This window comes from Mustelus asterias, unplaced genomic scaffold (genome assembly GCF_964213995.1).
Source record: "Mustelus asterias unplaced genomic scaffold, sMusAst1.hap1.1 HAP1_SCAFFOLD_553, whole genome shotgun sequence".
NCBI classification, from domain to species: domain Eukaryota; kingdom Metazoa; phylum Chordata; class Chondrichthyes; order Carcharhiniformes; family Triakidae; genus Mustelus; species Mustelus asterias.
In genome coordinates this window covers 98,538-125,386 of record NW_027590503.1, presented here as the reverse complement: position 1 = coordinate 125,386, position 26,849 = coordinate 98,538, and the positions used below count along the sequence as shown (strand labels likewise).

At 44.6% G+C, this 26,849-nt stretch overlaps 1 protein-coding gene and 1 non-coding gene across 2 annotated transcripts in view; both read right to left on the bottom strand.

Moving 5' to 3' along the window:
* LOC144487023 (uncharacterized) overlaps positions 1-26,849 on the bottom strand; it is a 70,065-nt gene that overhangs the window by 23,005 nt on the left and 20,211 nt on the right. Inside the window, 2 exon segments of the mRNA XM_078205067.1 lie at positions 5,181-5,500; positions 24,622-25,422. Coding sequence (XP_078061193.1) covers positions 5,181-5,500; positions 24,622-25,422 — 1,121 coding nt within the window.
* On the bottom strand, positions 20,738-20,810 carry trnak-cuu (transfer RNA lysine (anticodon CUU)). The gene has a single exon. It is a non-coding gene; the product is annotated as a tRNA-Lys (tRNA).

Genomic DNA, 26,849 nt, shown 5'->3' with positions numbered 1-26,849 from the left:
CAGAGGGTCGTGAACCTCTGGAACGCCTCTGAAAAGGCGGTGGAAGCAAAATCTTTGAAAATTTTTAAGGCAGATGTCGATAGATTCTTGGCAAGCAAGTGGGTGATAGATTACTGGGGGTAGGCAGGATGCAGATTTAAGGTTACTATCAGATCAGCCCTGATCTGATTAAATGGTGGAGCAGACTCAAGGGACCAAATAGCCGAATCCTGCTCCTTGTTCCTGTGAGACATTGGCAGTAAGATATGATTCAAAGTATGACTGTGTCAGCCTGTTGCTTGACTGGACTGTTTGACTGTAGGAACGGTCATGTTAATAGTTTGTAGCTTAGTTATGTGTAATGATCAAGTAATTGAAGCTTATTAATCAATTAACCTGATACGATATTCTGCTTAATTATAATACATTCGTATCATGTCACTGGCTTTGTCTGTCGCTGCATCCTTATTTGACAAGTGAAATACATCACATGACCCGAGGCCGGTGTAAAGCTACACTTTTATACTTTAATTACAGAGTCCTGTGGATCCCATCAACTCTGGATGAGCTAAGGTCTGGAACTGTTACCCCTCAGCCATTGACAATAACAGTTATACTTGAGTTAGAGGCCATATTGTGTGAAGAAACCAGCTGTGAAGTTTCAAACCTTCAGCACTGTCGTAAATTAGTTTAAACTTTTAACTTGTAATATCTTAAAAGAAGCAATCACTTTCCTTCACACTATATAACTATCATTGGTTTGAAAAATTAAAGGTTTCAGTTTAATTTTCGTAGCGCAGTAGTTATTCTGACTCATTAGTTTTGAACATTTATCAATTGAATTTATTATGCTGTATTTATTTGTGTTTCCTGTTAGCTCACCTTTTACACACTGATTTGATGCCCACTTTCTTTGGATTTCAGATCTGAAGTAACTTTGTAATTTCTGTATTAGTTTAAGGCTGTGTGTCACTTTGTGTCCTTTTAATTAACTGTGTTCCAAGCTCTGGCAACCACTACAAAAACCAGCAAGCACTTTCTTTAACCAAAATATACTGAGAGTCACCTGCCCCAATGAGAACTCTACAGGATTTCTACACATCAATGAGACATTTGAGACAATGAACCCAAATGTTAACCATTAGGATCTGACACCATAAACTTGCTTTTCTCAATTAAGTGACAAAGAAGATGTCTTTAGGCCTCCATTATCTCAGTACAAAGCCATAAAATTTAATGAAATCACAGAAAAGGCATGTGGGGCAAACTCTGAAAGTAACTGACACATTAGAGGGCCAGTCGGGAGATTGCAGGAAATGGTCAGTAGATGACCATCACCATTAAGAAACCAATCAGAAACTGATTACACACCACCTAAATAAGTCAGGGACTGATCATGGTGAACCAGAGTTCAGGAACACCATTGATCGTGCACAGGGGCTGTGTCTAGAAAGGGTTAATAACCATCAGCTTTCAGCTGCCCAGTTCACAGCTCAGAGAAGCTGAGCAGGAAGAAGATAGACAACGTCAACAGAACAAGAAACAGCACCTCAGTCGGCTGGAAGTTGTGAGCCAGCGTTATAAAGTGAACTGACTGCTTCCACTGCCTTTGTTAAGTTTTGCATTTTGTACTTATGTGATTAACTTAGTAAATTCTGTAAAGCTTGGAACAATATTTGCACCCAGTATGGTCCTGGAGCTAGTTGTAAATGAAAGTCCCTTTTAGATCAGCTCTCCCAACTAAATCCAACAATTGTAATTGACTTTTAAGTCTTACATTTAAGTTGAGGTGAACCCACATCTTTCAGAAAATCTCTGCCAACTTTGGCACAAGCCCCCAGCTGTTAGCCAGGAATTCTTTGCAGGATTAACTTGGGAACGGTGTGCGTTTATCATTTCTGGAACCTAGGTCAATGCAGGGGGGAGGGGGGGGTCAGTCTGGTTTTATCATTGACTCTTCTGTAGCAATTTGACACAACTGAATAGCTTGCTCAGGATAGAGAGCTCTGAATCTAGGGTATTGCCTCTGTTCTGCAGACAAGTAACTATACTCTGTCTACTATTGCAGTGCTGTAATAAAGTCAGTTAAAGACAATCTGTTGTTGGGAGTTTGATTATCTGATGTATGAAACCACAAGATTCAATATTTAGAGTCAACAAGATGAACAAGGAAACACATCAGGGCCCAAAACTACAGCTGGATATTCACAGGAGAAAGTCTGTTACCCAACATCTTGAGTGGACAGAACAGAGAAAGGTCCCAACTGTAAGAAACCCTCCAAACATTTGTAAATATATTTCAAATGTTGACAGGTCCCAATCCCCAGTTTCCATTAAATTGAAATCAATGAAAGATCTGAGACAGACAGATGGGTTGAAAGCAGTGCAGGGCCCACATGTACTGAGAAACCAAATCCAGGGACCACTTACACCGAGACACCAAATCCAGGCAGCATTTGCGCTTTGATGTTGATTTATCAGGTAGAAGTTGTTTGCAATAAATCCCCAATTTTAAATTAAATCTACAAGATTTAACTATCTGGCCAGAATGAACATTCTAATTGGTAAATTCAAAAGATTTATTAACCATTAAAAGGTAGAAAGGTAACAAGTTAGAAAGATAAAAAGCAAAGTTTGAATCAACAGTGATTGACAGGAGGAGGAGAAAGCTCATCTTTAACAATAAAACAGACGTCTCACAACTTTCACGGTTGATCAGGCCAAAGAAGTGAAATGATAATCAGACAAGGTGGATAACATGTTAACAGAATGGTGACTCAAACCTTTATTTTTACCCCTTCAACTCACATTTCCTTAACTCAGATTAGCCACAGTATTGAATGATAATTGATTAACTTAATTGTCTGATTGGCCCCTGACACCTCCGAGCATCTCCTGATGTCTGAGTACAAAGGTCTCCTGAATAAATGAGACATCTTGAGTAAGGTCCCATTCATTCCCCAACTTAATGTAACTTGTCAAAGCCATAAATGTTTTGTGAGCTCTACCTTATCTTTCTAGATTGGCTGGAAAACATAATTTGACAGTTCTCATGATTTATGACCAGTGTACGTAAAATCATATTATTTATTATAATAAAACATTACAAACTTGTGTTACAGGTTATTTTTAACACACTCAATGAGTGCCTTATTCGAGTCTTTACGTCGCTTGTTGACGTTTTTGTCAACCTCTAGTGGAACCACAGTCGAGGTCCCACCGATCTAAATTGAGGAACGTGAGCTGAGGTCAGCTGATGGTCACAAAGTATGCCGTCCATAAGTCATCCCAGATCTAACTGGGCCTAATGAGCCAAGTTGTCGGTACCCATTGAACCATGCTCCACCATAACTGGGGGTGGAATTTGGAATATTGCAAACATGCCAGATTAAGTATATTGAATTAAGGGACAATTTCGTGTCACCAATCGGCCAACATACCCGTTTTTGGAATGTGGGAGGAAACCGGAGAACCCGGAGAAAACCCACGCAACCACAGGGAGAATGTGCAAACTCCCACAGGCATTGACCCAAACCGTGGATACGATTCAGGCCTCTGTATCTGCACAGCACAGCAAACAGTGGTTGTCACTGAGCTGACGTGTTGCCCATTGGTCACCTGCAGATGTAAAAGGTGCCTTTAATAAACATATGTATAAACATACAGACAACGAGCCAAACATACAATGATGGAGTGTTCCATACAAGTCCATATGGCCTCCTGGCAGGCTGCGAGCCCCATGGTCTGACAAGCTCCAAGCTTGTATTGCGGTAGTAATCATCTCTCACCTGTCATTGAAGATCCCCAACAGCTCCAACGTGAGTGACAGGGTGAGTCTTGAAATTTGTTGGGCGAATGACTGGTATCTCTTTATTCCCAGGTACGTGATGAGGCTGTTGTTCTTCTCCAGCCACTTTCCCCTGGCGCCAACAACAAAACCAAAGAAACGGGGATCCAGGCATCCAGTCAACTTTTCAACTTCAGGTCCAAGATGTTGGTACTTCATGCACTTTTCATTCCACGTCTTTTCCAGACTGCCGCAATTGTCCTCAAAACGAACTGTCACATCCACCACTGCAACCCTTTGATCCTTCTCCCTCTTGAAGATGATGTCTGGCTTCCAGAGGGTACCGTTTTTGCCAATGAGTCTTGGTTCGAGGTAAGATGTCCAGCCGTATTTTCCAACATAATTGCGCAGCTGTTCCAAGATCGTATTATGGCGTTTGATCCTGCGGTTCTTTACAAATGGGCAGAAGCCAGAAATATGACCGAGAGTTTCACATCTTCGACAGGTTTTTGTGGCAAAGGTTGCCCTCTTGACAGGGTCACCCTCGCGGGATACAGATTACATCTTAACAGGTTATTAATGTAACGATGAGATTTAAGTTGGTCCGCAGCCTTCATCCAACTGTTTGATATCTTATCATGATTGTAATAGTGTATACCAATGACTTGACAGGTTAGTCGTCTCCATTTGTCGAATTCCCAATCTCTCCAACCCGCATACTTGTTTTGTGGTTTGCTGGAATCTGCCTCTTCCGCACCAATCATTGGTATCGCAGCCCTGATCATATCCATCTCCTCATTGCTGCTCTCTTCTGGAGTTGGCATGAAGTCCTCGATTTCCCTCAGTGCCTTGAGAGATCTCAGATCTTCGATGTTTTCGCCAATGTTCTGCTCACAGAACCAGAAGGAAGCCCGAATGACTCGGTCTGACCAGTCTGAAAAGTACATCTATTGATTAAGTGCTGATTCTTCAATTGTCTCAGAATGAAGGTTCTTCACTTCACCAATATGAGGATGTTAACCCGAGGGTCCCGTCTGCTTGCTCAGGCAGAGGTGAAAGATCACACGGCTTCTATTTGGAAGGAGAGCAGGGAGCTCACCCTGCTGAGACCAATATTACCCCTCACCCAATCTCACTGCAAACAGAACACTGCTCATTATCACATTGTTGATGTGGTTTACCCCGCTGAGACCAATATTACCCCTCACCCAATCTCACTGAAAACAGGTCACTGCCCCTAACCACATTGATGTTTGTGGAGGCTGACTGTACAGAGATGTCCTGAGGTTTCTGTCAACTCCAGCCCAGTTACTGTACTTTGCAGCAACATCATCAACACTTCCCCAATGTCAGAATGAACAAGGTTCAGTCCTGAATCTGATGAACAACAGCAGAATCAGAGCAGAGCCGTCATCTGTGAACTCGCTGGTGTTTCACCAGATTGGATGATTCGGTAAATCTCTTCCCGCACTCGGAGCAGGTGAACGGCCTCTCCCCAGTGTGAATGCGCTGGTGTGTCAGCAGGTGGGATGATCGTGCAAATCCCTTTCCACACTCGGAGCAGGTGAACGGCCTCACCTCAGTGTGAATTTGTTGATGCGTCAGCAGGTTGGAGGACTGAGCGAATCCCTTCCCACACTTGGAGCAGATGAATGGCTTCTCCCCAGTGTGAATTCGCTGGTGTGCAGTGAGATGAGATGATCGCCTGAACCCAGTCCCACAGTGAGAGCACTGGAACGGTCTCTCCTCAGTGTGAACAAGCTGATGGGACATCAGTTCACCAGAACTTTTAAAGCACCTCCCACACTCTGGACACTTAAAAGGTCTCTTGTCAGTGTGAACTCGTTGGTGTGTCTGAAGGTGGGTTGCTGTCCTGAAACTCTTCCCACACTGTGAGCAGCTGAACAGTGTGTACTCGGTGTGAATGCGCTGGTGCTCCCTCAGTCCGTGTGGGCTTTTAAAGCTCTTCTCACAATTGGAGCATTGAAACTCTCTCTTGTCAGTGTGAACTTGCTGGTGTTTCAGCAGGTGGGATGAGCGAGTGAATCCGTTTCCACACACCGAGCAGGTGAACGGCCTCTCCCCGGTGTGGAGTCGCTCATGCAGCTGAAGGCAGATGAACTGAGCGAATCTCTTCCCACATACGGAACAAATGAACGGCCTCTCCCCGGTGTGTCTGCGTCGATGAATTTCCAGCTCAGATGGGGATCTGAATCCCTTCCCACAGTCCACACATTTCCACCGCTTCTCCCTGGCGTGAACGGTGCTTTTTGCTTCCATGTTCAAAGGCCGATGATATTCAAGTCCTGATGAATCGAGTGACTCCGTCAGATTTTGATGTGATGTTTGGTTTGACTTTCCTGATCGTGAACCTTTCAAATATTCTGTAAAATGAATTTAAGACAGAATCAAGGAAACGTAAAAGAGAACCCACAAAAACACAAAGTGAGGTTGTGAAATTGAGCAAAATTAATCTTGTAATTTGTGGGGCCAGCGCTAGGAAAAAGTGACCCTGAAAACTGCTGGTTTCTCATAAAAACCCAACTGGTTCACTAATGTTCTTTAGAGAAGGGAACCTGCCACCCAGTCGAGGCTTACACAAGACTCTGGCTTCCATGGGAGGAGAGAGAGATGTGAAGGAGAGGGTAAAAGAGATGAACTTCATAGATCCGTAACTGAATTTGAATTTCGAAAGAATCTCCCAAACCCATAACTCCACCCACGGAAAGATAAGAGCAGCTGATGCCTGGAAAAACCATCACCTCCAAGACACACACCAGCGAGTTCAGACTGGGGAGAGACCAGACTCCTGATCCACATGTGAGAAAGGTACAATCGATCATCTAATCGGCTGACACACCGGCAAGTTCAGCAGTGATTACTGGGATTGGATTCTGCTGTTGTTGCTGCTGTTAATGACATCCAAGACTGAACTCTCTTCATTCTGATAGTTTGAACATAAGAACATAAGAAATAGGAGCAGGAGTAGGCCATCTAGCCCCTCGAGCCTGCCCCGCCATTCAATAAGATCATGGCTGATCTGAAGTGGATCAGTTCCACTTACCCGCCTGATACCTGTTGGGTTTGTTTCTGTTGATGTTTACAATCTCTGGATGTTTAATATTCTGGAACTTGGCTTGTTTTACCTTGTAACCCTTACTCTTCCAATAAAGTATCTTTCTTTGGTCTATAGCAAATAGTGATTTACTTGTAATTTTTTTCAACTTGAGTCAGAGCAGAGGAATAACCTCTCCCTCGTGTGAATTTGCTGGCGCACTGTGAGGTGAGATAATCGCCTGAACTCAATCCCAAAGTGAGAGCACCTGAACAGTCTCTCGTCAGTGTGGACACGTTGAGAGGATATCACTTCCCTGGAACTTTTACAGCTCTTCTCGTAGTCTGGGTAATTAACAAAATCACTCAAGTGTGAACACGTTTGTGTGTCATATGGTGGGATGACTGAATGAATCCCTTTCCATCTTTGGAGCATTTGAACAATCTCCCCCCAGCGTGACTATGTCAGTGAGCCAACAGGTTGGATGATGGAGTGAAATCAGTCCAATACACAGAGCCGGTGAACGGCCTCTCCCCGGTGCCCGATGAGCTTCCAGCTCAGACGGGTAACTGAATCCCTCATCACTGTCCTCACTCTTCCATGGTTCCTCCCCAGGATGTTTATATTTGTAGCTCCTGAGGCCAGATGATCAACTGAAGCCTCGTCCACACAGAGAACAGTTTCATCTACTGTGAACAATGCTTTTTCCTTCAATGTTTAAAATCCGAATGATAATCAAGTTACCGTTAACTGGGCAGCTCCGTCAGATCCTGATGTGATGTTTGTTCGAAGATTCCTGACTGCAAATCCTCCTCTTCTAAAACTCTGTGACACTGAATTTAAAAGAAACAAAAAGTGAGAGAGAACCCACAAAAACACAAAGGCAGGTTGTGAAATTGAGCTGAATGAATCTGGTCATTTCTGGGGCCGACACCAGGAAAAAGTGACCATGAAAATTCTGGAGTGTCATAAAAATCCAAGTGATTCACTGATGTCCTGCAGGGAAGGGATTGAATGTCACCCATTCAATAGGATCATGGCTGATCTGACATTCCTCATGTCCACTTTCTTGCCCTTTTCCCGTAACCCTTGATTTCCTTACTGTTCAAAAATATACACAAGGGCTTTGCCCCCACAGCTCTCTGTGGCAAGGAGTTGCAAAGACTCTTAACCCTCTGGGAGAAGAAATTGCTCCTGATCTCAGTCTTAAATTGGCACCTTTTATTCTGAGACTGTGCCCTCTGGTCCCAGACTCTCCCATGAGAGGAAACATCCACTCAGCATTTACCCTCTCAAGTCCCTTAAGAATCCGATATGCTTCAATGAGATCACCTCTCATTCTTCTAAATTCCAATGAGGAGAGGCCCAACCTGTTTAACCTTTCCTCAAAAAACAATCCCTCCATAACGGGGATAATCCAAGTGAATCTACTGTGAACTGCCTCCAATGAAATAATATTTTTCCTGAAATAAGGAGACCAAAACTGCTCACAGTCCTCCAGATATGGTCTCGCCAGTACCTTGTACAGTTGCAGCAAGACTTCCCTACTCATATACTCCAACCACGATGGCACTGCAGTTAGCACTGCTGCTTCACAGCGCCAGAGACTCGGGTTCAATTCCTGGCTTGGGTCACTGTCTGTGTGGAGTTTGCACATTCTCCCCGGTTCTGCGTGGGTTTCCTCCGGGTGCTCCGGTTTCCTCCCACAGTCCAAAGATGTGCAGGTTAGGTGAACTGGTCATGCTAAATTCTCCCTCAGTGTACCTGAACAGGCGCCGGAGTGTGGCGACTAGGGGATTTTCACAGTAACATCATTGCACTGTTAATGTAAGCCTACTTGTGACAAATAAATAAACTTTACTTTAAATAAGGGCCAACATTCTATTAGGCTTCCTGATTACCAACTGCACCTGTGTGCTAGGTTTCTGTGTTTTGTGCAGAAGTCCCCCAAGTCCTGTTGTGTTGCAGCTTTACAGTTTTTTCCCCATTTAAATAATACTCCCCTGATCTCCCTTCCAAAATGAACAATTTCACATTTTCCCACATTATCATAGAGTCCCTACAGTGCAGAAGGAGCACATTCAACCCATGAGTCTGCACCAATTCTCTCACATAGTATCTTACCCAGAGCCTCTCTCCCACCCTATCCCCATAACCTCACATATTTACCACGGCTAATCCATCTAACCTACATGTCTTGGGACACTAAGGGGAAATGGCCAACCCACTTAATCTGCACATCTCTGGACTGTGGGTGGAAACCAGAGCACCTGGAGGAAACCCACACAGAGGAAAGCTGCTGGATTATCATAAAAACCCAAGTGTTTTGCTGATGTCTGTCAAGAAAGGAAATCTGGCACCTGGTCTAGATAAGAATCTGGGCACTGAGTGGAGACAGAGAGAAGTAGGAGAGGCCAGGGGTGAAGGAGAGGGATTTTATACATCTAGAACTCAATGAGAACGTTGACAGAATCTCCCAAACCCTCAACCTCCACCACCTAGAAGGACCAAGGTAGCAGGTAGATGTGAACACCATCACCTCCAAGTTTCTCCCCCCACAACTCGCACACAATCCTGACTTGTCTGACATCCAGTACTAAAAGAACTGAAACTTCGTTCATATAAACACTGGGAAGACTGAACCCATTGTCTTCAGTCCCCACTACAAACTCCACTCCCTCACCAGCAACTCTATCTTCCTGGTAACTGTCTGAGGCTGAACCAAACTGTTCACAACCATGTTGAAATATTTCACCCCAAGCTGAGCTTCCAACCACATATCCACATCATCATCAAAACCGCCTATTCCCATCTCAGTGATATCGTCCGATTCCACCCCAGTCTCAGTTCATCTGGAACCCTCATCCATTCCAATGTGACGTGGAACTCAAGGGAATGGAACTGACCAAATTGCTCCACAGAGAGTACAGTAAGTCTCACAACACTAGGTTAAAGTCCAACAGGTTTATTTGGAATCACGAGCTTTTGGAGCACTGCTCCTTCCTCAGGTCACTCACCTGATGGACTTTAACCTGGTGTTGTGAGACTTCTTACTATGCCCAACCCAGTCCAATGCCAGCATCTCCACATCATGGCTACCACGGAGAGTTAGCATGGATTTAAGTTGCCAAATGCATTTCCTTCTATGTTGTAATCTCTGCATCACTGGAAATTGATAAAGCAGCCACACTGCTGTATATTTCAAGTCAAAAAATATGGGATCATAAATAACATATCTCTCTCCCATACAAATTTACTGTTCATTTAAATGTTAGCCCTCTTCTGGGAAAACTGAATTGTGAACATTGGGTAAGAGGCTCCCCTATTAGCCAGATAAACTGAGGGAACTAAAAAATGTCAATGTCTTTGAGAGAGAAACAAAAATATACCTGGGCCTAGTCCTGTTCCTGAATCCGGTCTTCATCTGTAACCTTTCCAGAGTCTGCAGCCTCCCTGGATTCACTTCCTTTCCCTTCAGTTGCTGCAAGTCCCCAATTTCCCCCAGAATGAGAAAAGAAATGGAAAGGGGGAAACATTGATTTCCTCCCAGATGTTGCCCAGAGGAGGGAGTTTGGACAACTTCCGCATTGTGACGTCCATAATAGAGCTCTGCCTAAATCAGCCAATAGGAATCATTCTGCTGCGCGATGACGTCTCCGGCTTCCAGCGCGCAGGCCCGGGCGCACGGTCCCGGGAGCCCCGCCCCCACCCATTGTTCCCCCTCCACTCTTCCTGCCACGGTTTCCAATCAACCGGCTGACGGCTCCGGCCAGAGCGAGAAGCCGCGTAGTGATCGCCCCCTTCCTCGGCCCGGGACTGCGCATGTCCAAGGGAGAGGGGAAGATGCGCATGTGCGGGGGAAGCCAACCTTTTGACCTGCTGCTGAGGTGTTGGCCAATGGAAAGTTGGAGGACCGGAAGTTCTCTGGTCCTCCAGCCAATCAGAGCTCCCCCATTGTCTGAATGCGGAAGTGGACAATGAGCTTCATATGAAGCAATTTTTTTTTAAAAGCGGCATCTCGGCCTTTTGGCTAAGATGCAAATAAGCCCAAGTCTGGAGGAGGAACCTCCCCCTTCTCCAATCAGCTTGGCTCATGTAGATCAGGCCCAGGACAGGGTGGTTTGGTCGCTTGCCCTGTCTTGTCAGCCTGGATCTGAAATGTCTCAACTTGTTGAGACTCTGAATTGGATTTGATTTGATTGAATTGGAAAAGTATTTTTAAAAAGCTGCTCATTCCTGCCCAGCAAAGCTGCTGCTGCTCTCTCTCTGAATGAAGATTGAGCTTCAGACACAGACTCAAACTTCTCCAGTCATCAACATCTGTGAGTAAAACACTTTCTTTTCTCTTCCTTTCCATTTCTTTTCTCATTCTGGGGAAATTGGGGACTTGCAGCAACTGAAGGGAAACGGAGTGAATCCAGGGAGGATGCAGACTCTGGAAAGGTTGGCCCAGGTCTCTCTTTCTCTTAAAGACATTGACATTCTTTGCTCCCTCAGCTTGACACATTGATTTGTCTGGCTCAAAGGTCCCTTTCCTAATGTTCACAATTAAAGGGCTGGTTTCCCCAGGTGATGGCTGACATTTAAAAGGACAATAAATTAATATAGGGCAGAGATATGCCTTGTGTTGTTATATTGTAGATTTGGTATAATATTTATGGTTCTGTAACAAAGTACATTTATCATTATTTCTCATTTTGTAATGCAGCACTGAAGCAATGTTATATATTTTCACTCATCGAGTCATTACGGCGCAGAAGGAGTCCATTCAGTAACTCGAATCCATGCCAACTCTCTGTAGAACAATCCAGTCAGTCCCATTCCCTTTCTATATTCCCTTTCCCCTGCAACTTTATTTCCTTCATGTGCCCATCTAATTTCTGAAATATATTAAAGAGGACAGTAAACTAATATCGGACAGAGACGTGTCTGATGTTTTTTTTATTCATCCTTGGGACACGGGCATTGCCGGCTGGGCCGGCATTTATTGCCCATCCCTAATTCCCCTTGAACTGAGTGGCTCGCTCGGCCATTTCAGAAGCTGGTTGAGAGTCAACCACATTGCTGTGGCTCTGGAGTCACATGTAGGCCAGACTGGGTAAGGACGGCAGATTTCCTTCCCTAAAGCACATTAATGAACCAGATGGGTTTTTTTGGTCAATTGACAATGGTTTCATGGTCATCAGTAGATTCTTAATTCTAGATTTTGTTTTTAAATTCAAATTCCACCATCTGCCATGGCAGGATTCGAACCCGGGTCCCCAGAACATTCGCTGAGTTTCTGGATTAATAGTCTAGCGATAATACCACGAGGCTATCAGCTCCCCTGTTGTTATATGGTACAGATTAGATATATTATTTATAGCTCTGTAATAAAATACACTTATTATATCTGGCTGTGTAATTTTGGACTGCAGCTATATTATATATTTCCAACAATCTCTTCCCTCAGAGAATTGTTAGTATCTAGATTTCTCTTCCATAGGGACCAGTGGAGGGATTGAATATACTCAAGGATGAGTTAGACAGTTTTTGAATGACAAGGGAGTCAATAATTATTGGGAACAGGCTGGAAAATGGAGAGAAAGCTCAGATGAGGAAGGATTTCTTCACTCAAGGATGTGTTGATGTTTTGGATTCTCAACCCCAGAGGACTATAGAGCCTCAGTCATCAAGAATTTTTAAGAGACGGATTGATAGGTTTCTAGATATTGAAGATATCGATGGATATGGGGGACAGTGTGGGGAAAATAATGCAGAGGTAGATCAACCAATAATCTCAATGAATGGTTGAGCAGACTCGATGGGCCGAATGCTGACTGCAGCTCCTATTTGTTCTGATTTCTGTGCTGGACAGGAAGCAGTGAGCATGGATCTGTCAATCAGCCTCAATCAGCACCTTCAGGAGAATTGGGAGGGTGAATATTAGATACAGCAGAGTGAGAATGGAGGGAGAGTGAGTGGGATGGAGATTTACAGCTTTTGGGGAATGAGAGAGGAAAGAATGTTCATTGGAATCATAGAATTGCTGCATCTTATCAACCGTCCCTGAGCTTTCACAATGAATCCCACTTCTGAGGACACCCTTATCTCTGACTTGTCTGTACTGCTGGCAGTCTCACAAAGCAGCTGCCTGTGTGCTGATACGGGAGGCCCTGCTCGGCAAGTTTAATGCTCCATGACTGTGTCTTTAATGAATGCTCCATAGAAACTAGAAATGTAGATTTGAATTTCGATCATATTCTGAATTGCGATTTTTTTTTTTTCCAATTTGACTTACAGGATATTAGACAAGGAGAAATCAGACAGAAATCTCCAACATCACATCGAGATCTGACAGAGTGACTCGATTTCTTGGGACCTGAATATCATCGGCCTTTGAATCTAACAGGAGAAATGTTTGTTTGGCCTCTTGGCTTCAAAAGATTGTAAACATCGGTGTGACTAGAAATGCACTGAGATACACACACCCGAGTGAGAGTGTTCCAGTGCACTGAGTGTGGAAAGAGCTTTAACCAGTTACACAGCCTGAAAATACATCACAGCATTCACAGCGGGGAGAGATTGTACCCGTGTTCTGTGTGAGATTTAACTGATTGTTTAACCTGGAGAGTCACAAGGACACCCGCACCATGGAGAAACCGTGCAAATGTGGGGACTGTGGAAAGGGATTCAGATACCCATCTGCACTGGAAATTCATCAACGCAGTCACACTGGGGAGAGACCATTCAGCTGCTCTGTGTGTGGGAAGGGATTCACTCATTCATCCCACCTGCGCAGACACAATCTCACTCACACCAATGAGAAACCCATTAAATGCACTGACTGTGGGAGCGGATTCAGAAGCTCTCAGGATCTGGTGTCCCACCAGCGCACTCACACTGAGGAGAGACCGTTCAGCTGCTCTCACTGCTCAAAGAGGTTTAAATGGTCATCCACCCTGCGGGTACACCAGCGAGTTCACACTGGGGAGAATCCATTCACCTGCTCGGTGTGTGGGAAGGGATTCACTCTTTCATTCCACCTGCGCAGACACAATCTCACTCACAGCAATGAGAGACCGTTTAAATGCTCTGACTGCGGGAGCGGATTCAAAAGCTCTGGAGAACTGATGTCCCACCAGCGCATTCACACTGAGGAGAGACCATTCAGCTGCTCTCACTGCTCAAAGAAATTTAGAACTTCATCCACACTGCGGAGACACCAGCGAGTTCACACCGGGGAGAGACCATTCACCTGCTCTGTGTGTGAGAATGGATTCACTCAGTTATCCAGCCTGCTGAAACACAATCTCACTCACACCAATGAGAGGCCATTTAAATGCTCTGACTGTGGGAGTGGTTTCAAAAGCTCTGGAGATCTGGTGTCCCACCAGCGCATTCACACTGAGGAGAGACCGTTCAGCTGCTCTCACTGCTCAAAGAGGTTTAGAAAGCCATCCAGCCTGTGGGGACATCAGCAAATTCACACTGGGGAGAGACCATTCACCTGCTCTGTGTGTGGGAAAGGATTCAGTCAGTTATCCCACCTGCGCAGACACGATCTCACTCACACTAATGAGAGACCCTTTAAATGCTCTGACTGTGGGAGTGGTTTCAAAAGCTCTCGGGAACTGGTGTCCCACCAGCGCACTCACACTGAGGAGAGACCGTTCAGCTGCTCTCACTGCACAAAGAGGTTTAGAACATCATCCAACCTGCGGGAGCACCAGCGAGTTCACACTGAGGAGAGACCGTTCACCTGCTCTCACTGCACAAAGAGATTTAAAAGGTCATCCAACCTGCGGGAACATCAGCGAGTTCACACTGGGGAAAGACCATTCCCCTGCTGTGTGTGTGGGAAGGGATTCACTACTTCATCCAGCTTGCTGAAACACAAAGCCACTCACTCCAAGGAGAGCCCCTTTATTGCTCTGCCTGAGAGGCCGGCTTCAGAAGCTCTCAGGAACTGATGATCCCCGAGCACATTCACACCGGGGAGAGGCCGTTCAGCTGCTCTCACTGTTCAAGGAGGTTTAGAATATCATCAACACTGCTGAAACACCAGTGAGTTCACACCGGGGAGAAACCATTCACCTGCTCGGTGTGTGCGAAAGGATTTACTCAGTTATCCAGCCTGCCCAGACACAACATCATCACACCCAGGAGAGACCCTTTAAATGTGGGCGTGGCTTCAAAAGCTGTCGGGAACTAATGTCCCACCAGTGAGTTCACACCAGGCAGAGGCTGGTCACCTGCTCTGACTGGGAAGGGATTCACTCAGTCAGTAAACTTGGTGAAACACCAGTGAGTTCACAAGTGATTACAGTTCTGGGATTACTCTTGAGAATCTTTCTTGCCCCTTCTCCAGTGCCTCTATTTCCTTTTTCTAAATGGAGATCACAAATAGAACGTAGAACTGTACAGCACAGGAACAGACCCTTCAGCCCACCAGGTTGTGTCGAACATGATGCCAAATTAAACTATTCCTTTCTGCCTGCCCTTGGTCCATATTCCTCTATTCCTTGCATATTCATGTGCTTATTTAAAACCCCCTTAAATGCCCCTATCGTATCTGCCTCCACCACCACTCCGAGCAGCGCATTCCAGACACCTACCACTCTCTGTGTAAAAAACCTTACCTCTCACATCTCCTTTGAACTTTCCCCGTCTCACCTTAAGTGCATGCTCCCTGGTATTAGACATATCAACTCTGAGGAAAAGATTCTATGTCTCTCATTTTATAGACTGCTATCAGGTCTCCCCTCACCCTCCGCCGCTATCGAGAAAACAACCCCCGTTTGTCAGTCGCTCACACCCTCCATTCCAGGCAGCATCCTGGGAAACTTCTTCTGCACCCTCATCAAAGCCTCTGCATCCTTTCTGTAATGTGGTGACCAGAATTGAACGCAATATTCTAAGTGTGGCCCAAACAAAGTTTTATAAAGCTGCAACATGGCATGCTGACTCTTGTACTCAATAAAGGCAAACATGTCATATGCCTTCTTTACCGATAAATATTTGTGTGGCTAATTTCAGGGAGCTATGGACTTGAACCCCAAGATCCCTCTGTACATTAACTGTCTACTTATCCTTAATATTTGAGCTCCCAAAGTGCAGCACCTCACACTTGCCCGGATTAAAATCCATCTGCCATTTCTCCGCTCATATCTGCAGCTGATCTACATCCCACTGTATCCTTTGACAGCCTTCTACACTATCTACAACTCCATCTAGTTTTGTGTCGTCTGCCAGCTTACTAACCCACCCATCCACGTTTTCATCCAAGTCATTTATATATATCACAAATAGCGCAGGTCCCAGTACGGATCCCTGCAGAACACCACTGGGAATGGACCTCCAGTCAGAAAAACACCCTCCACCGCTATTCTCTGACTTCTATGGGCAAGTCAATTCTGAATCCAAGTGGCCAAGTCACCGTGAACCCCATGCATCTTAATCTTCTGGATGAGCCGACCATGAGGGACCTTGTCGAAAGCCTCACTAAAATCCATGTTCACAACATCCACTGCTCTACCCTCATCGATCACCTTCGTCACCCCCTCGATAAAATCAATCCAGTTAGTAAGATGTTGACGGTGCTCCCACTGCAGTCCTGTGATGAAAATATAGACTGGTTGGTGAAATGTAGATAACAGGTAGAATTGATATCTAATGAGGACTTTATACTTTAGAATTGAATACAGGGCTCATTGTTACTAACGGGGAAAGAAGGGTTAAAACCCTTACCCAGAACCCTTTTCACACACACGTGGACATCTCTGAATCTGACGCACACCAAATGGAACGTTACACAAGGGGCTGGAATTCACTGGAATTTCTTAACAACCTTTCAATAGAAATGTCCTGGTACCGACCGTGACAAAGGACACAACAGACAGCAAGAACCAGGAGGAACCTTTAACACAGAGAATGTTAATAACCTTGTTCAGGACACCGGTGCCAGGCACAGGAGGATCCCAGGAAAAACGGAACATTTAATTTCTGTCTGTTTCACAATTCTAAATGACTGATTCTTTAACAAAGGAATGTTTAAAAACAGCATTGTGATATTCCAAGGTCAGTGTGTCTGGGAAAGGGGCACACTGATGTGTTTTTATTTTAAACAGGAGGATCCATTGAAAAGCAGCTCTGGACGATACGAGCACCTCCTGACCTCCTTTCAATTCATTTCAAATCACCCATCACTTTCCGTGGAATATTCTTTATTCTTTCCTGGGATGTGGACACTGCTGGCAAAGCCCCAGCACACGTTGCTCAGCTCCTAATTGCCCCTGAACGGAGTGACTTGCTCGGCCATTTCAGAGGGGCAGTTAAGATTCACCCACATCGCTGTGTGGGTCTGGATTCACTTGTAGGCCAGACCGGGTAAGGATGGCAGATTTACTTCCCTAATAGGGAGCATTAATAGGGTGAACTGGACAGGTTTTTACAACAATCTATGAAAGTTTCATGGTCACCGTTTCTGACACTAACTTTATATAATTCCAGATTGATTCACTGAATTCAAATCCCACCAGCTGCCTGTCCCCAGATCCTTTGCTGGTTCTCTACATTACTCGGCCAGCGACATTCCCACCACCTCCCCCTGAATGGAATATTCCACACAACCCCTTAGTTAAACAGGAAGGAGAAAAGAGAAAGTCTTTGACCTTTGGATGACCTCATCACGAACTACAGAAACCTTAAAGCTGACCATTCTGTAAAAGTTTAAAAACTTTATTTTTATAAAACACAGAGTAAGAAACAGGTGAAAAGTAACGATGGACGTTCCGACTGACATCAGAAACATTGATTGACCGGATAAACACTCACTACATCACAGAGCGATCCTCAACCATTAAAGAATTGACCCACAATAAGGAATGAGAGAGCCTTATAAAAAGGGGCAGGAGTTTACACAGAGAGGTGACACCCACAGCTGCTCAGGATGATGGAATTCAGTTCAGGAAGGGGATAAAGTGAGAAGCTTTTGTGATTCAAGGCAGAAGTATTGAACAATCTGGAATCAGTGCTTCTCGAGTTTGCTGACCAGCCGAACACTTCAATTAATCTCATCATAAAAACCCCCAGTGTAAATAACATGGATTTGACTGACAAATGTTGAAGTGTTGGTTTAGAGCCACAAGTTTCAACTTCCCATTTGAGCCTGGGGTACCTTTTTGTCTCTCTATTGCTCGTGTCAATGACAGCCAGGCGACGGAGCTGAGGGCAGCATTTAGCTGAGAATAATGGGGCCTGCGCCCCAGTTGGGAAACTGCCTTGGGCGTCGCACTAATAGAGAGACAGGAAGGTGCTGGAGAACTGACTGGGAAATGGGCCTCCAACCAATCAGGGCACCGGAGGAGGTGACCAGGGCTGATGGTGACCCCCCAGGGTTCAGTGTCCCTGTGTCCAAAGCGGGGTGTCACAGGAACAGGGGACAGAGGAGCTGAAGAAACACGATTTGTGTCCAAAACATTGTGAACATCCCTTTACTCTGGTTGTCTTTGATCCTCAAGTCATTTTCTGTTTGTTTTAACCATGTTCTGTTTCATTAATAAACTTTTATCAGTAAAAATATTTGATTGTTCTGGACTTTTCCTGATGAGATTGATGCACTTTAGGGAAAGCGGGTGAGAGGGGTTGGCAGGCTCTTTAACAGAAAGTGAGTCCCTCTAAGGTAATTGGCAAAGGAGCCAGAGGGGGAGATGGGATTTTATTTTTGACACAGCGATGTTAGAAAATGGGGTTCAGGGAGTCAATTAACCCTTTCTCCCCTTTTCCCAAACTCTGAAATGATTCCCAGTGATAACCCTTATTGGTGACAGTGGTTAGATTTTATTCAGGATCAATAAGAGCTGACACAGGCTAATGTCTGAGCAGTCATATCAAAGTGCAGCAGCATTACCATTACACTCTGGGTAGAAGAAGCATCTCCACGGAAATGCTCCCTGCTCTGCCCCAGATGCCATGGCACCAGTCAATGCAATATGTAAAACCTCGACAAATCTCTGTGCTCGGGGAATCCCTTCTTATACTTTTTTACATCACAAAGACTATGGAGACTGATTTTACCCAATCATTGCCCGGCTAACATTTGAACGGACCAATTACAAAACGTGTCATTGAACCATCTGTACCCGCACAAGCCACGTCAAACTCTCAAACAATTGTCTTCCCACGCTCCGTCCCTGGTACAGGGAGTCAGCATTCCCATGCCAAGCAGTGAAAACATGGTGGCCTTGACACCCAGGTGTCATCCAGGATTCAAGGCACTCCTGTTTTCTCTGTCCTCTGGGAGCTGTTTATCTCCCTGCTCCCACACAGCAAGTCGTCTGTTCTCAGCTCTGCTGGATTTCTGCTGAAGTTTGGCCCCTTTTACACCTTTCAGATCAATAAAACATTTGGTTAATGACCCAAACCACAATTTCCCATCCTGTCACCTGTCAACCATCCTTACCCAGAGCGTAATCACAACAGGAATAAAAACAGGAGAAGTGTAACAATCAAATTCAAAATCAATGCACAGCCAGTCACAGAATTTAACCTAATGTTCACTAATTAGCAAGAAAACCCAAAGTAGGGGGTCCCCCAGGATTCTTATAGTCCACACCTTGAGGGGGGAGAACTCTCTCTCTGATCCCTCACTCAATTTCACTCTGTTATTTTCCAGTTCTGTTCTGGCCCCGCCTGGGGTAACATCTAATCGATCTTTCCTACTGCTGAAGGAGCACCGTGAGTTCTAGGTTACTTGTACATAAGGACAGATGCTTCAAGCAACAGATCAAGCATGGATGTAAAAGATTCTCCAGCTCTCTCTTTACCCCTGTCCAAATTGTGGACAGTTCTTATTCAGTATTATTTCTTCCAAGCCCTTAATTGTCCCAATCTATAATATTATCCATTTTACTTTAACTTTCCTCACTTTGTGTCCATGTGCAGTGTGTTTAATTGGATCCTGATTGTTTTGAACTCAGTTTCTCTCTGGAGTGTGTGTCAGTGCCTTGATGATGTCACAATGTTGTCTCAATCCCCTGGCCACATTCACCATTTCATCTCCTGCTGTGTCTCAAGTAGCTGTGTGTGTTTGGGACCCGCTCTTCACTCCATCTCACCATGAATTTAGGCTTGCTATTTTTCACATGTAACAAATCACATCTGTACACTCACTCCGGTATCCCAAAATCATGTCACACATTCTTAACTCTCAGATGTGTTGATGAAAAGATCAATGTATCTGTCTTTCTTATCTCCTCCTGTTATAGTGCTGATATTTCATATAATGGCTGGGCTTTCAAATGTGGATTTCTTTTTAACAGAGTTCATGGACAATGATAAAAGTTCCAAGAGAAAGTGATCCACCTCTTCATCCCATCTCACGTTTTAGAGGTGTTGATGGAAAGGAGGTCATTGATATTGTGAAATATCATAAGAATAAAAAATCTACCAATTCAGACAATACTGAGATGTCAATCATTAAGCAGGTTATTGATTGTGGAGTAAAACCATTGACATATTTGCAACCGGTCTTTTCAAACTGGGCTATTTCCCTGTAAAATGAAAATATACTAAGTTACTCCATGGTTTAAAGCTGGTGGTAAACATAGAAGAAACCCTACAGTGCAGAAAGAGGCCATTCGGCCCATCGAGTCTGCACTGACCACAATCCCACCCAGGCCCTACCCCCATATCCCTACACATTTACCCACTAATCCCTCTAACCTACGCATCTCAGGACACTAAGGGGCAATTTTAGCATGGCCAATAAACCTAACCCGCACATCTTTGGACTGTGGGAGGAAACCCATGCAGACACGAGGAGAATGTGCAAACTCCACACAGACAGTGACGCAAGCCGGGAATCGAACCCAGGTCCCTGGAGCTGTGAAGCAGCAGTGCTAACCACTGTGCTACCCTGCTGCCCCAAACAACAACTCCCAACGTGGGGCTCGAACCCACGACCCTGAGATTAAGAGTCTCACGTTCTACCGACTGAGCTAGCCGGGCATATTATACTACATGATTATACTAATTTCAGGAGAGTGTGTTCACTTTTCTCATTTTGCAGAGAAAAGAGAAGTCATTTGCTAAATGGTCTGATAATTCCATTGCTCAATGTAACTCACTGTGTAATAGTCAGACCAAGTCGGTCTATCTCACTATCACTGATGGAATTTGTGGAGAAAATGACGAATGCTGTGGACAAAAAGACAATTTCCAATAGAGGTTTTTACTGATCTTACACAGATTTTGATACAATTGACCATGGAATATTACTTAAAACACTGGAAACAAGGGATTAGGGGAGTAGTGAATAAGTGGCTCAGAAGTTATTTGGAAAATCTCAACAATTTGTAACAGTCGATGATGTGAATCAGATTTTGTGAATATTCTGTGTGGAGTTTCACAGGGATCTGTTTTGGGCCTTAAATTGTTTATTTTATATATTAATGACATTTGGAATGTATCAAAGTTATTACAATTAGTTTTGTTTGCAGATGATGCCAATATGTTTTATTCTGGGTGGGATCTTCAAGAGCTTATTGAAATTGTTAGTGCTGAATTGGAGAAAATAAAAATATTGTTTGTCAAAAATGAATTGTGACCGACTCTGAGTGGAACGAAGTTTATGTTATTTGGTGAAGTAAATCCCTTGGTTAATATAATAAACAATGTCAACATTTACAAAAATAGAAGAGGGGTCAGACCCCTCTGATGAAGGGTCATCTAGACTCGAAACGTTGGCTCTATTCTCTCCCCACAGACAATGTCAACATTTATTTATTCATGGGATGTGGGTGTCACTGGGACAGCATTTATTGCCCATTCCTAATTGTCCTTGAACTGAGAGGGCAATTAAAGGTAACCATGTTGCTGTGGATCTGGAGTTACATGTTGGTCAGACCAGATAAGGGGGTTGGCAGATTTGCTTCCCTAAAGGACATCAATAAACCAGATGGGCATTTATGACAATCGACAATAATTTCTAATCATCATTAGACATTTAATCCCAGATTTTCATCTAATTTATATTTCACCAGTTGCCACAATAGGATTCGAACCTGGGTCCCCAGAGCATTACCCTGAGTCTCTGGGCCACTCGTCCTGTGACACTGCCACTACACCATCGCCTCCCCAATCTGGAAATATAGTTCTGGGTGTTCTCCTAGACCATATATTTTGTTGGGAACCACATATACAATATATTAAAACAAAATAATCAAAGAGTATTGAAATTCTGAGTAAAACTAAATTTATCATGGAAGCCCTACAGTGCAGAAGGAGGCCATTCGGCCCATCGAGTCTGCACTGACCACAATTCCACCCAGACCCTACCCCCATATCCCTACATATTTACCCGCTAATCCCTCAAACCTACACATCTCAGGACCCTAAGGGGCAATTTTTAGCATGGCCAATCAACCTAACCCGCACATCTTTGGACTGTGGGAGGAAACCGGAGCACCGGGAGGAAACCCACGCAGACACGAGGAGAATGTGCAAACTCCACACAGACAGTGACCCGAGCCGGGAATCGAACCCGGGACCCTGGAGCTGTGAAGCAGCAGTGCTAACCACTGTGCTACCGTGCCGCCCATATTGGATCTGCAGTCATTGCATATTTTGTATTGTTCATTTGAAATGATTCTTCAGAGGTTTGGGGAAACGTTATAAAGCATGAATATTTGGGCGACATGGCGGCACTGTGGTTAGCAGTGCTGCCTCTCAGTGCCAGGGACCCAGGTTTGATTCCTGGCTTGGGTCACTGTGTGGAGTCAGCACGTTCTCCCTGCGCCTGCGTGGATTTCCTCCGGGTGCTCCGGTTTCCTCCTACTGTCCGAAAGACGTGCTGGTTAGGTGCATTGGCCATGCTAAATTCTCCCTCAGTGTAGCTGAACAGGTGCCGGAGTGTGGTGACTGGGGGATTTTCATTAACTTCATTTCAGTGTTAATGTAAGTCTACTTGTGACACTAATAAATAAACATCAAACTTTAACTTTATTAATCCGATCTACACGTTACAGAAAAAAGCCAAATGAATAGTAATAAAGTGAATTTTCAAGAACTAAGCAACAAATTGTTTATAAAATGTCCAGGTTTTAAAGTTTAGGAAGTCAGTTGAACTGAAAACTGCAATGATTTTGGATGAAGCAAAAAATGAATCTTTGCCTGAAAATTTGCAAAGAAACTGTTGACTTTAAGGGATGATGATCATGAATTAAATAGAAAAAAACAAGTTTAAAAAATGTTATGTTTGTACAACTTTGAAGTCTGTGTATATTTCAGTTTGTGGATGAATCTTTGGAATGCTTTGGGTGAAGATTTGAAAATATGTGTAAATACAGCTTTAAAACAATGTATAAGCTTCAAATGTTAGTTTATATAAAGTCATGGAATTAAATAATGGTATTATCTATGAGTTTAATAGAAATACTATTTGAATAATCACAATAATTAGAAAATTATGTGACTGGGAAATGGGAATGATGAAGTATTTGATCTGTATTTGTGAAAAGGAGTTGAGATTTATAAGTTTATACTTTTTCCTAGTCCTTTTTGATCAGGTGTTTATTTTATTTATGTGCAGTGCAATATAGTATCTTAGTGCGGCACGGTGGCACAGTGGTTAGCACTGCTGCCTCACGGCACCAGGGACCCATGGCCAGTTCCCGGCTTGGGTGACTGTCTGTGCAGAGTCTGCATGTTCTCCCCGGGTCTGCGTGGGTTTCATCCAGGTGCTCCGGTTTCCTCCCATAGTCCAAAGGACGTGCTGGTAAGGCACATTGGCCATGCTAAATTCTCCCTCAGTCTCCCCAAACAGGCGCTGGGTTGTGGCAACTAAAGGACTTTCACAGTAACTTCATTGCAGTGTTAATGTAAGCCTGTTTGTCACACTAGTAAATAAATATACTATTATAGTGTCATGTTCAAAATAAAAAAATCAGTTCAGTGTAACATAGGTAAGGGGCCCATTAAATACTCCCACAAGAGACCTCACACCTTTACCATTTCTTATCTTGACCCAAACCGATCCTTCATCCTGATCTTTCAGGCTAAGGTGGTAGCTCTGTACTGAACTAATGTCATCGTTAATTAATGGGAGAGATCCTATCACCTTTTCCTAGCTTCCTGCCATTCCATTATGTCAAATACCCTTCAATATTTAGATCCCAGCCTAGGTCACCTTTCAACTAAGTCTCTGTAATGTCTATCAGGACACACACATTTATCTCTATCCGCGCTGACAATTCATCCTTTTTGTTATAAATGCTGTGTGCATTTTCAGAGATTCAATAATCTAATAGGGATTTAATGTGAAACCTCTTTACCAGCGAGTGGTGAGACTGTAGAACTCACTATTACAGCGAGTGGTTGAGGTGAACAGCATGAATACATTGAAGGGGAAGCTGGATACATACCTGAGGGAGAAAGGAATAGAAGGATATGCTGATGGGGGGAGATGACGAGGGGGAGGCTCATGTGGAGCATAAATACTGACACAGACCAATTGAGCCAACTGGCCTGGCCCTGTGCTGTAGACTCAATGGAACAGAGACAAATGTATTTATTTTAGATCTACCTGTAGCGTTAGGAAAAACACTATTTACTATCCAGAATAAAATAAATATCTTTCATCAGCTTTTGTGGATCATTTCAGTGGAAATGTGCTCTCCCAGGCTCAAAGAACATCAGCCCACTGGAAGCAAAGTCATGAGACCGGCCAGTCCAGCAGAAAGAAACCGTCCGACCCTCCCACTTCACCTACTGTCAGAATGAACGTGGTTCAGTTCTGGGTGTGATTAATAGCAGCAATAACAGCAGAATCCAATGCTTGTAATCGTTTGTGAATTCGCTGGTGTCTCAGCAGGTGGGATGATCGTGTGAATCCCTTTCCACATTCATTGCAGGCAAACAGCCTCTCCCCAGTGTGAAGTCGCTGGTGCGTCAGCAGGTTAGATAATCGATTGAATCCCTTCTGACACACAAAGCAGTTAAATGGCCTCTCCCCAGTGTGAACTCGCTGGTGTGAAATAAAGTTGGACGAATCACTGAATCCCTTGCCACACACTGAGCAGGTGAACGGCCTCTCCCCGGTGTGGACTCGCTGGTGTGTCTGCAGACTGGATGCCTGACTAAATCCCTTTCCACACAGAAAGCAGGTGAATGGCCTCTCCCCAGTGTGAGTTCGCTGGTGTGAAAATAGGTTGGATGAATCACTGAATCCTTTACCACACTCAAAGCAGGTGAAGGAAGCCTCCCCAGTGTGAAGTTGCTGGTGTCTCAGCAGGTTGGCGGAGTTACTGAATCCCTTCTCACACACACAGCAGGGAAATGGCCTCTCTCCGGTGTGAACTCGCTGGTGTGAATACAGGTTGGATGACTGAGCAAATCCTTTACCACACATGGAGCAAATAAATGGCCTCTCCCCAGTGTGAACTCTCTGGTGTGTCTGCAGTGTGGATGAATCGCTGAATCCCTTCTCACACACGGGGCAAGTGAATGGCCTCTCTCCATTGTGAACTCGCTGGTGTATCAGCAAGTGCGATGACTGAGTGAATCCCTTCCCACAATCAGAGCAGGTGAATGGCTTCTCCCCGGTGTGAACTCGCTGGTGTGTCTGCAAGATCGATAACCGAGTGAATCCTTTCCCACAATTGGAGCAGGTGAATGGCCTCTCCCCGGTGTGACTGCGTCGATGAATTTCCAGCACTGATGGGGAACGGAATGACTTTTCACAGTCCTCACATTTCCATGCTTTTTCCATGATCTGAGTGTCTTTCTGTCTCTCCTGCAGTTTTCACAATATGTGCACTGGAACACCGTCACTCGGGTTGCACGGGCCTCGATGCTTTTCTGTTCACACCAATGGTTCACCCAACTCAAGCAGATAAACGTTTCTTCTTCCAGATTCAAACCGATGACATTCAGCTCCCATGAATTGAGTGAATGTTAGATCTTGACATTTCTATCAGCAAATCATCTCCTTCTAATATCCTGTAAAAAGAATTTACAAAAGTCATCACTGTCAGAACAAGATAGAAATTCAGATCAGACAATTCTAGTTCCTGTGGAACATTGCAAAGGATGTCAATGTCTTTAAGAGAGAGAGAAACCTGGGCCAACCTTTCCAGAGTCTGCAGCCTCCCTGGATTCACTTTCTTTCCCTTCAGTTGCTGCAAGTCCCCAATTTCCCCCAGAATGAGAAAAGAAATGGAAAGGGGGAAACATTGATTTCCTCCCAGATGTTGCCCAGAGGAGGGAGTTTGAGTCTGAATCTGAATCAATCGAGCTTCCGCATTGTGACGTCACAATGGAGCCCTGCCTGAATCAGCCAACAGGAATCAGTCTCTTCCACAATGACGTCATGGGGTGCCAGTGCGCAGGCCCGGGCGCGCGGACACGGAAGTCCCGCCCCCACCCATTGTTCCCCTCCCCCTGCACCTCCTCCAGCCAAGGTTTCCAGGCAACCGGCTGGCGGCTCCGGCCAGAGCGAGAAGCCTCTTGGTGATCACCCCCTCCCCCCGGCCTGGGACTGCGCATGTCCAGTGGAGAGGCGACACTGCGCATGAGCGGGGCAGCCCGCCTTCTGACCTTCGTGCTGAGGTGTTGACCAATGGGAAAAGACCGGAAGGACTCTGGTCCTTCAGCCAATCGGGCTTTGTGATACTCAGATTGAGGTGCACAACAGACTGAAACTTCCTCCTGTCTCTACCATTTGTGAGTGAAACACTTTCTTTCATCTCCCTTTCCATTTCTTTTCTCATTCTGGGGGTAATTGGGGACTTGCAGCAACTGAAGGGAGAGGAAGTGAATCCAGGGAGGCTGCAGATTCTGGAAAGGTTGCCCCAGGTCTCTCTCTCTTCAAGACATTGACATCCTTTCGCTCTCTCAGTCTGACACATTTATTTGTCTGGGTAAAAGGATGGTCTCTTTCCTAATGTTCACAATTAAAGAGATGGTTTCCCCAGGATAGGCTGACATTTAAATTAAGATAGGACAGAGATACGTCTAGTCTTGTAATATGGTACAGATTAGATATATTAT